This window comes from Strix aluco, chromosome 3 (assembly GCF_031877795.1).
Source record: "Strix aluco isolate bStrAlu1 chromosome 3, bStrAlu1.hap1, whole genome shotgun sequence".
Lineage (NCBI taxonomy): Eukaryota > Metazoa > Chordata > Aves > Strigiformes > Strigidae > Strix > Strix aluco.
In genome coordinates this window covers 27960048-27972068 of record NC_133933.1, presented here as the reverse complement: position 1 = coordinate 27972068, position 12021 = coordinate 27960048, and the positions used below count along the sequence as shown (strand labels likewise).

At 36.9% G+C, this 12021-nt stretch overlaps 1 protein-coding gene across 1 annotated transcript in view; it reads right to left on the bottom strand.

The window, feature by feature from the left end:
- Positions 1-12021, bottom strand: part of USH2A (usherin) — a 390731-nt gene that overhangs the window by 276169 nt on the left and 102541 nt on the right. Inside the window, exon 20 of the mRNA XM_074817915.1 lies at positions 9741-9971. Within this exon, the coding sequence (XP_074674016.1) occupies positions 9741-9971 (231 nt within the window). The remainder of the gene's footprint in view (positions 1-9740; positions 9972-12021) is intronic.

The window sequence follows — 12021 nt, the reverse complement described above, 5'->3', positions numbered from 1 at the left end:
GAGTGAACAATGTGTTCTTGCAGCAAAAAAAGCTGACAGGATGTGGGGTTGCATCAACAAGGGCATCACCAGCAGAGATGAAGTCATTACCCCACTCTACTCAGCGCTTGTCAGTCCACACCTGGAATACTGTGTTCAGTTTTGGTCCCAGCTATACAAAAAAGATGTGTACAGGCTGGAGAGGGCCCAGGGAAGGGCCACAAAGATGATCAAAGACTGGGAAGCCTGCCATGTGAGGAAAGGCTGAGAGAATTTGGTTTGTTCAGCCTTGAGAAGAGTCTTAGGGGAGACCTTATCACCATGTTCCAGTATTTAAAGGGTGGCTACAAAGAAGATGGAGACTCACTTTTTACAAGGAGTCACATGGAAAAGTCAAGGGGTAATGGGTACAAGTTACTTTTAGTTACAAGTTACTTCACTCTAAAAGATGAACATCCATTGAACTACTGTTTTCTATGCTGAAACCTCCTTCAAGTTCTTTCTTTGATCTGTATCATTTCAGCCCTTGCTTTAACTAAAATGAAATGAGCCTCCATTTAGCACACAGTACATGGATCTCTCGCATGAAAAACTTCTGAGATGCTTAGCACTTTCCCCCACCATCTTTTACTATTTTTTAAATTAAACTCCATGCATTTGTGTGGTTTCTACCTTCTAGATTTTTCTTTGTTAGTTAATTTCAGCAACTTTTATTTCCCTAAATCTCTCTCCTAACAAGTCCCTCCATCTTGCACCTTTACTTAGCAGTGCACAAGCGCAAAAGGAATCTCAGAAGATGTCATGCCTGAAGCAAAACACAGCGCTTCCATAACTGTTTATTTTCAGAAACATATATGAGGGTACCCACTATCCTTGTTGCACACAGAAGAGGCACAGAGTACAGAAAATCTCCTTGAACATTCTCCTTCCCTTCTTTGCTATTGTAAATACAGAATATAATCCCATCTTTGGCTTCTCCAGTGAGCTGAACAAATACATGACAACTCCATTCTTACCAAGGAAAGACCAAACTAGATATTAAAAAAATATTTTTTTTTTCCACAGTCATTCTCATTAAATTCAATGAGCATTCTTTTTGCAGACTTCCATACAAAGTTCCTACATTAAATCCTATCAGCATTTTGTTTGGAGATGAACAAGAAAAAGAAACACCAAATATATAGGTATGCTTTACTGGTGGAAATTAATCTTGTATAAAATAGCTTGGTACCTAAGTGGTTACACTTTCAGATTAGTTTATAAAAAATAAAAATTTGGTAGAGAGTAACTACTTTTATTACCCTTGACTAAACAATAATTGATAAAAACCTTTTCTTCTGCTAATTCTTAGGTTTGTCACCTACAGAGAGAATGCCCAAAACGTTTCAAAATTGTGAATCATGCTTGCACAAAATTAACAGAAGCACAACTAGAGTTGTCACAAAAGAGAAAGAATTTCTGTTTTACAGAGTACAGGTCATCTGTTATATTTGTGATAATCAAAAGACTCAGTTCTGTAACTGGTTTTGCACAAGCAGACAGCTGAAACTATGTTCTAGTCTGGGAAAGGGCTTTTCCACTGACAGCTTTACATAACAATAGGAAAGCTACTGCTTTTACAACTTTCACAGCTGGGGCTACTACATGTTCTGAAAGTTTTCATGCTCAAACAGAAATAATTGTTTTTAACCACACAGTCCAGAATGCCACACAACACTGGCAAAAAAGTACTTTGGCACTAAAGCCAAGATGATGCAAAAAAACATTGTAGTTGCATGCCAAAGCTTGTGTTGCATCGTTGATCTGTTGAAGTGCAAGAGGTAAATAGAGAAATAATACAGAAGGGGAGAATCTTTTTTTTTTTGCCCCCTCCCCTGTAGTGTCTACAATAAACCTTTTCTACAATAAAAAAATGGAAAAAGCAGATACTTGATACTGATAGAAAGTATGTCTGTGCCTAACAAAAACCAGCTCATCTTAGTGAAAATATTACCCCTGTAGCACTGGCAAGGTCAGCATCAGCTTGGCTTATTTGCTGCCTAAGTCCCTGTTGTGCATGTTCGAAAATGTTTTAAGTTGTTTTGTTCATAAAGCGGCACAGTTCACTTTGTTGTGCTGGATCACTCCTTCTCTATACACAGCTCCTCTCTCGCTCCCTATCTTTAGGCTTCTTGGGATTCAGAAGGATGGAAGAAAGGAATGTGTTTTTCAAAATGAAACTCTGAATTCATTTTAAATACTCGGACAAAATTCTACCTAAAATGTCTGTGCAAACAGTTCTCAGGCAGAAAAAAGGATGGTTCCCCGTCTTACTGAAACCATCCACTTGACGGTGATATACAAGATCTTTATCTTTCGTTCACAGAAGATGAAGATGTGGGTTCAAACCATTCTTTTGCAAAGACAAGAAGAGAAAATGTAAGAAATTGGCAGAAAAATTAAAAATAATTTCTAAGAAGTCCTGTAGCAACAACCTAGCCAGAAATGACACAAAAAAAAATGTCTCTCTTGGAGAGCTCTTTATTGTATGACTTAATATAAAAGTCTGAAAAATGAGTGGCACTATCAAAAGTTCCCTGAGATACAAGTAAGTTCTTCATGTCAGCTAAACAAATGCACTCTCTTCCTTTCTCTCTCAGTATTAGAAAGCTTGGTGTAAAAATTTATTTTGTAATGACGATTCTTAAAAAACTATATATGGAAAAAATCCCAGCAGAGACACAATACATAAAGCCAAACTAAGCAAAAGGTCAGATTTCTCTCCTGTTTCAATTCTCTTCACCTTTTTAGGGTAAGGCTGAAGCAAAAAATTTAATAGCATTTGCTGTAAAGTTGTGTCTATAGATCAGGGAAACTACAGGCTGGTCAGCCTAACCTTTGTCCCCAGGGACACTATGCAGGAGGCCATATTCAGACAAATGGGCTGACAGAAACCTTGTAAAATTCAAAAAAGGCAAATGCAAGTCCTGAAATGCAGTTTTGGGTACTCTGGCATAAAAAAAGATTCTGGCACGCTGGAACAAATCCAGTGTAGAGGCATGAAGGTAGTCAGAGGGCCAAAGTACATGACATGAGAAGAGGCCAAGAGAACAGGGTTTGTTTACTCTTAAGCATGGAAGGCTGGACGAGATGATATTGCCTTCTCCACAGAAGGATCTAAAGAAGATGGAGCCACACTTTCTTGGAGCTATATAGTGACAGAGCAAAAGGCAACAGACACAAGTTCAAATACAGAAAATTCTGTATAGACATCAGGGGGAAAAGATTAACAAAAGGCTGGTCATATTGGAAACGGGAAGAGTACTTGGAAATATACTTAACTACATATGGAGATAAAACTCAACTAGACAAAGGCCTAAACAGGTCCAGCTGGACTCACTATGAGAAGGACGTTGAACCAGATGACTTCTCTTCCAACCAAAATTATTTTATTATTTTGGTATAGTGATTAGAACTGATTTCTAACCACCTCAAACCTTATCAGTAGTCATAAAAAGAAATACTAGAAAATATCTAGAGGAGAAAAAATAAAACAGAAACAAAACTTGTCCAACTCATGCAGCCTTCCCTCTTTATAGAAAATTGTCAAATCAGAACTCTATGCAAAGTTCCCAACAACAACAACAAAAAAGCAGCAGCTCTTCCCCTCTAAAAGTTATTTGGTGAAATGAACATTTTTCCTATTTTCATTGGGTTAATCTGAGTTTGTAATAGGATATATATTTGGAAAACATTCTTAGAGGTCAGAGAATCAATCCGCTTACTCCAAAGCTTACGCCAAAGCAGAATCAATTTTACCTAGGTTATTCCTGACAAATGCTCATTCAACTACTCTTTAAAACCTGCAGTGTCAGAGCTTTCCTTTCTTCCTCACAGCAATGTATTCCTTTGCCCAACTAACCTGAATCTTTTACAAAAAAATTCTTGAGAGAAGACAATCTACCTTGCCATATTCTCAGCTTATTATGAGTGCATTGCTGCTTTACTCATAGTAGACATGGAGAAAAGTTCATTCTCTTCTTTTAAACTACACATTTTCATATACTGTAACACCATTACCATGTCTCCTTTTAGTCTTCATTTTTCTAAACTACACCATTTTCTTCAGACTTTCCTCTTACATTGTTTTTAGACCTCCAATCATGTCCATTTTCTTGGTATTCAGTTGTAATGCATTCCATAAATTTCTGTTAGGATGCTGGAAAAGGCCTGTTTATTTGGCTCCATACGCTAATGAAAATATTTGTGCCTTCTACTAACTATAAAATGTTTGCTCAAGATTATATGGAGTGGAATTTGTTTTACATTACAGCAAAGTAAGTTCACTGAGATGAAGAACCACGGAGAGATCCAACACTGAATGACCACAGCCATTCTCAGCACTTCTGCTCAGAACAAATGTAAACGATTCTTGTGCAGTGTTCCATGGCAAACTCATTAAGAAACATCATTACTGGAAAGATTCTCCACTCTGAGAAATGTGTGTGTATCTGAGTCAGAATTTGGCAGTAAAAACACTAGCACAGAATTATTTTTTTTTTTAAATACACTTTTTTAAGGCCACTTCATGACACTAAAAACGTCATTGTAAAAAAGCTCTACTTATAATGCTGAATATATGAACATCTTACCTCATGCAGTTATTTCCTAATTATTACAGAGCTGAATTTGCATCATGCAGAGGTTGGCAAAGAGTACATATTCCAGGCAAGACCCACTTCTTTTCAAGTGTAGTATCCTATTTCAGAAAGCTTGGATTCAAAGCAAGGCCAAACAAAAAAGTTTCTTCAGAGTGGACTGCATTTTGATCAGTATTACATGAATATTTTTCTTTTTAAACAAGTAGCATCCAAGAGGAATCACATTAAAACAGTAGTAGCTAATTCAACTGTTTTTGAAATATTACAAAGAATCTTTCATTCACCTGAAAAAAATGAATTATTTTATCACTAAGTAAAGGCCTCCCTTCTCACATGGATGTGTAACTATAACTCCTGACATCAAGCTCAAATTGCATTTTAAGCAATGCATAAAGCATGCTTGGAGGATTTGTTTTGCTCCATTTCATAGAAAGAATATGTATATTATTTACAAAACCCAGTACAATGCCACAGAATTGTCAATTTATGTTCAATGTTATATTCGAAAAGTAGTCTTATTTTGAGAGGTCAGGAGGAATATAACCTTCCACACAACCATCTTGCTACTCTGTGATTTCTTTCTTTCATAGCAAATGAGTCACTCTTTACACAGTGAGAAGTTCTTACATACCCCTACAGAGTTTCTCTTACATACCCCTACTGAGTTTCTCTTCATGGAGCCCAACTATATCTTCATAGCATGGGGTCAAGAAGCTTTCTCGTTCGTTCACACATCCAACTGACTGCAATTTCTATCCTTTCTAACTATAATACGCCCTATCCCATCAGCTCTGCCACAGACTCTCTGTCTGGCAATGGATCGATCAGAAGAAAGTTTCAAAAAGTGATTTATGTAATCCATGACTGTACTTTAGACAACTAAATTGCAGTCCTGAAACTCCTAGCTCAGATGTTGTTGTATCCCAGAGACATTCAGGGTTCAATTTTCACCCAGTTGCTCTTTGGGCCCAGAAGGCCCTTTATGAAATAGCTCAGTAGTTTGGCATCTATTTAACCAATAAAATCTGAAAACTAAACTTTCTTTTATCTGTCCTTAGGAACTTAATCCAGTATACTTGTTCTAGAAAAAAAACTATTGCACAGCTTTCTTACAGGATCTTCTACAAAGTTTAAACAGTGGCATTTTTTCTATCTGAGGTGTACTATCCACCAACATACCCAATGGGGTGCACGTGTGCTTTCTCAGGGAGTCATGTTTTCAAATAAAAATGTGATGCCCTACTCTCTGTAAAACAAAAAATTAAAGCTGCCTAACCCTCAGGAGATATTTATAAATTATGAATAATGAACAGAAGGTCGTGCCTCAAATTAGAACCAAACTTGATCCTAAGCAGGGCTCATTTACACAGGTCAAAATTCATAGATCGATTTTTATATCATCCATTCAGGCACCTCAAGTCCTAACCCTCAACCAAGGAGCAAAAAGGAACTGAGGAAAAACTCTTTCATAAATAAATCTGTTGGCTTGTTGTTGATATTCACACAAACACACACTTCAGCAGTTCAGCATGCTATTTTCCATGGATTTTATTCAATGATCTCAAAGGTTTTTATTTGTAAGCCTTGGTACGCCTCTGCTAGAAAGTACATGAAGACCCTAACTTTCCTACAGAGCAAACTATTCTCACCCATTTGTTAGCAGTGAAAGCCAGGTTAACACGACATCATGTTCATTACCTTCACCACTAGGCTTTTTTTGGACCTAGCCATTAGACTCAGTCATTAAAGAGATAATACAAGTATAATTTGAATTTAAAAGATACTCATACACTTACTATTTACAGTTCTTTGAACTCCAAGCTCACCTGCCTACATCCAGTATAAAACAGACAGTACCTCTCTTGCTACTAGACAACCAGAAAGACAAACACAACAGTGTTACTGCAGCATTCTGACTCCAGACCAACAGCCACATCACACAAGCTGTACTGATAAAGCAAACCACACAAAATAACTGATTTGTAAAACCTTCTAAGCCATTTCTAGAGGGCCTTTTAAGTATAAACTCCTGCGTTAAGTAGAATCCAAACTTCAGCTCCCCATCTATTAAATCAGAATGATAGCACTTTGCTGTCTCATGGGAAAGATATGAAGATAAACACCTCAATACCCCAATCTTCAGAGTGATGGGAGACAGATGAGTTCCTTAGCTAAAACAAGAACACTAACAGTTCTTTTGCCTGGTGGTGTTTTGTAGATATAATGAATGCTGTTGTATCTAAGAATTTCAAGGGATACAAATAAATATTAAAAATCAAGTCTGCATCTTTTGGGACATATTATTACAGATGCCTAAAACACTTCTTCACAGTTTGAAGAGCTGGGACGTTGCATGTGGACAGTGCTGGCAGAAACAAGCCTTTTCTTTACCTGACTTCCTCTCATCTAATGTGTACTCAGAGCACATCTTCCTGTGCAGCTGGAGGCTTTGTTACAGACAGAAGGACGCTGCTTAGTGTAGCCAGTGTTTATTGCCTAACTTTTTTTTTCTTTTTTAAAGATGAATTTGGAAAATTTCCCAGATAATACATCTGCCCCTATTACTTGCACCTCAGAGTGTAAGACCAGCCAGGGAGGTAGTGAGGACAACTGCATTTATTAGCAGTGAATACACTGATCTATCTTTTTCTGGATTAGCAGTGGGAGATCCCAGACACACTAAGAAGTATCTGTCTGCTGACTGACATATACAAGCTGGCACACTTTTGTGTCAAAAATGTACACAGCTGCACACACACTAAAGCTGTTCCATCTATAAAGCACAATTGCCAACTGCTTGTCTTCAGATATGGGTAATAAGAGAGGGTCTGACAAGAAAACGAGTGCAGAGCACAATTAAAGAATAGTTTTTATTCCCTTAAGTGTCTTTCTAAACTCTCCTGGATTTGCTACAATTTTCCCTCCATCATGTTTTAGAAGAAGGATTGACGATCTACTTAGAAAAACCCAGATTTATATTTGTCAAAAACTTTACTGAGTTGCCAAGTACCTGAATTAACACATTTTTAGGTACCAAAACAGGCTGATTTAACCTGATTGTCAGTCATTACCAGCAGATGTCTGGACAAATTGCCTAGGGTGTTTTGGTTCTAGGTCGTCTCCAAATATTCAGTCTAATAGCTGGTCAAAAATAACACAATCCAAAGTAATGATAAATTATATTTATCCACACAGCATTATCAGCCATCAGGTGCCAGTACACAGGGAGCTTTATTTTAACATCATCTCCCAATCAGTCTGTCCAAACTCTCTCAAATCACCTCAGTCATCACAATAAACCTTATTCAAGGCCTCAGTCTCATCTTATGGAGCATAACTGAACCCCAGACTGAATGAGCACTTGGGTAGATTAGTGTCACGCTTGCTTGGTTACAAATAGACAGATATGTTAACAATCCCAGTAGTGCAACACCCTCTTCCCCAACACTCTCAGAGACTTCTGATGAGAAATAGGAAATTCAGAGATACCCACAATTCTTTACCTGCCTGATTAAAATATGTAACTATACCACAGTGATGGAGCTGATTGAAGCTCCCATGAGAAAAACTGCAGCTCACAATTCCTTTGGTGTTTAGATCATCACAACTGACAACAGAAGAAACACATCAAATATTTTTTTACTAAATATACAGTAAAGGGTGCAAACTCCGATGTCAGGAAAACCATCGAGCAATTTGGATGAGGAAAGGAGCCCAACAGCTGTTCCTACAGATTCCTGCACAGAGACAGGTTTTGCAAGTCAACATGGTGTCAATATTTAACTAACACATTATCACTTGTTATTATTTGAGTATCAGTCAAGTAAGCACCTAGCAAGAAAAAAAATGGAAGTGATCTTCAACTTTTTTTTAAAAATCAGATTCACTGAGCGATCATGGATCAAGAAGGTGATTTTTGTTTTAAACAAAAACTGAATTTGCACACACATACTTGCAAGTACCAAGATAGCTCACATATTCTTGCCAGAATTACCTGTGGTGACCCTGAAGACAAGGGATGTCAGCTCAGTGCTCTTCAAATCTTCAGCATTCTTTTGTATGTCAACAATGCTGCGTGTTTTTTGCAGCCCTTATCTGTCTTAACAAACAAAGCTTAGAACCAGGTTAAGTTGTATCACGCTGTGGTGTGGCCTTCACACTATCAGCATTCCATCTAATGCTTGCTCTCACTATTGCCCAGATCCCTTTTGGATTTCCCCTTGCTGCTGTCAGTCTCACAACTATACATATATATATAAATATATATATATATACACACACACACACAGGCATACACACACAGACATACACACACCCAGACCCCTTTCATATATACCTTTTCTTTTTTTTAAACCTTCAGCTCTGCCATTTCTTCTTTTAAACATTCATACTTGATGCACATCAATGCAATATTTCACTTACAGACCTCTACAACATCTCAAACATCCAACCGGGTTCATTTTCCCAAAAACCATACTGTCTATATCTTTGCTTTATCCCAGAAGTGAAGACATCAGCAAATGATGAGAATCACAGAATACAGGATAATTGGTCTGCTTCAATCTGAAAAAATCCCAGTTCCAAAATAAATAACTAATCAGAAAAGAGAGAAGATAATACCCAAAAGCCCTGAAACAGCAGACTTCCATCAGATAGGCAGATTGACAAAACAAACAGGACCACAACACAAATGTTCTGAACATGGAAGAGAATACTTTTTGAGTGCTTATGCAACCTCAGGAATCCTCAAAAAGACAGCAAAGAAAACACGCCTTAGTATTCACAGCAAATTAATTAAAAAGGGTTTTTTTCCCAGAAGAATAAATAAAATCTCTCACATTTAGCACTAGGATATCAGTCAAATATGGAACAACATTCACCATCATGTACATCTCTATGTCCAAAGGCAAGAGAATACAAATCCCAGATGTCCAATAATGTTTTCCACAGGTTTTTTTATGTGAGAATCAAAATAGCCCACACATCACTAACAATCACACTATGCTCATAAATTAAAAACTACAGATTTTACCATGAAAATTATACAGAACATGATAATAAATAGTAAAACAAATGTAGAGTACAATTGGTATGTTTTCTAAGTCATTTAAATTCATTTACCTGTAAAGTAAGTATTGGTGGGAAGAGTGGAACCAGTGAATCTGTAATATCCATTTCCTGGGAAACGGATCCCTTTCACTACTTCTGTATTCAATGTAGCTAAAGACGAATCCATCCTTTCCACCTGGTAGATGGGAGAAGGCCCATTAAGTTCTTCAGGTTCGTTCCAATTTATCTTTACCATTGTGCTGTTTATTCCTTCAACACGAGGGGCACTAAGTTTTCTTGGAGCTGTGCATAAAAAAAAAATCTAGGTATCATTTTCTATAATACTTGGGAAATTATTTATTGCAGATAACATTTTTTGCAAAACATCCTGCTTCAGTTTCTGATCATCTTAAGAATAAACACAGATATGCATAGAAGCCTAACTAGAAGAAAAAAAAAAAACATTCTTAATCTTTATAAGAACTTGCTTTCAATTCCACAAGAACTACCTTATGTGTTTACTCTGGCTTTGGATAAATGTCTCTAGTATTATATCAAAAATACTGGTTTTTTCGTAATCTTTAAGAATCTGAATCAACATCTTCATAAAAAGTATATTTGTATTCCTTCCTTGATTAGCCTCTCATGCCAAGCTCACTGTGACCATGTATCTGTATGACTTTCAGCATTGGATTTCAGTGAAATACCAGAGGAGAATCTGAACAGTTAATTAACTCTTGTTACATCTCAGCAGTATGGTACATGACAACACGAATCTTTCATCGCTGAACTTATCCTTGTCAACAGGAGCGGAACAGCTATCCGTCCACAATACTGAAGGCCGATCAGGTTGTTTTCCTCATGGTGTGCACACAAGACATTTAGCATATGTTCAGATAATTATTCAGTTCAAGAAAATGGTCCTCTCTAACTTCTCCACCACACTGGTGGCCCAATAAGACTCCATACAAGGTTGTTTCCACAAAGGTATCAGCATAAGATAATTTTATGTTATTACAGTGATCCTCCTACCATTAAAAACCAATACTCTGATATTCTTTTAAACATTCTGATAGCGTTGGTCACTCTATAGCTGAGTTATGAGCAACAAAATTTTTTTTTTTTAAATCCTGTACAGTAAGCCACTGGAGGGCAGCATGACCTGTTTGGATAATGACATGATGGCCATACAGGTGGGAAAGAAATGGACCATCACTGAAACAATAAAAGAGATCATCTGGAGAGTACAAGAACATTCTACTACCTATAGAATTTATATCCATCTTATCTTGCCTTTTTCTTCTTCCCTTCTTTCCCTGATAAAGAAAAGGATTTAACAGAAACTTCATTTGTACCCAGGAAGTGAAATACAATGACAACTTGTAGAAACTACTTGTTCCCATAATGACACAGTAAAGAGCAATAAACGCCTTTCAAGAACAATAAAACCTGAATTAAAATATGGGCCTTCAAAATCTGACATATTACTTCATAGCACAGCATTGTACATAGTGTGAGTTCTTTAGAGAAAGAGAGATCTCTTCATTTAGAATGAATTAATAACATCCTTTTAAACATTCGTGCATTTCCAAGATCATTAACATATTCTTCATTTTTCCTATTTGCCCGTAGCATGTTGCTTGCTTCTTTCTTTCTTTCTTTCTTTGCTTCCCCTCTAACTTGATAAATATTCTTCTTGGAGAAGGCATGGAGTGGGGGAACTGGGAGACTGCCAATGGCACTATGTGCTGTAAATTCCTGCTTAGGCATCATTTATGACTTCACAATCTAATTAGTATCTCACACTATGGTAGAAATTTACAATGTCAAAATTGAAGTAATGCAGCGTGAGGTCATAAGCTTTTCTGCATAAGTAGGGCACAGCACTAATGAATTGTGGTATTAATGCACAAGTTTAAATAGAAAACATGACTTAACAATCAAAACTTCACCTCTGAGGAACTAGTGTACGTCAGCATTTTAAATGCGAACATAAGAGGTTGAGCTCTCCAGTTCAGCTTACTGATGGTAAAACAGAAATACTAAAATTCATTATTTGTAAAACGCATACAGCTAACTAACACTCATGACAATAACTATATCTTCCTTTAAAGTCTAGTATTAATAAACGGCAGTTACTTGGACCATAATTATGGCATCTCTGATACCCAAACCTGAAGCTTTTATGGGGCTTATGCAATTAACTACTTAAATGCATCGTAACACTTGCTTCTCTGACAGGGAAGTATTGATTTTTTAATCATTTTCAAGTCTCCTCTAGCACAAATAAATGTACTACAGTTACAGTTAATGCACTGTGTACATGCATTAAACACTGGCATGACACAATTTA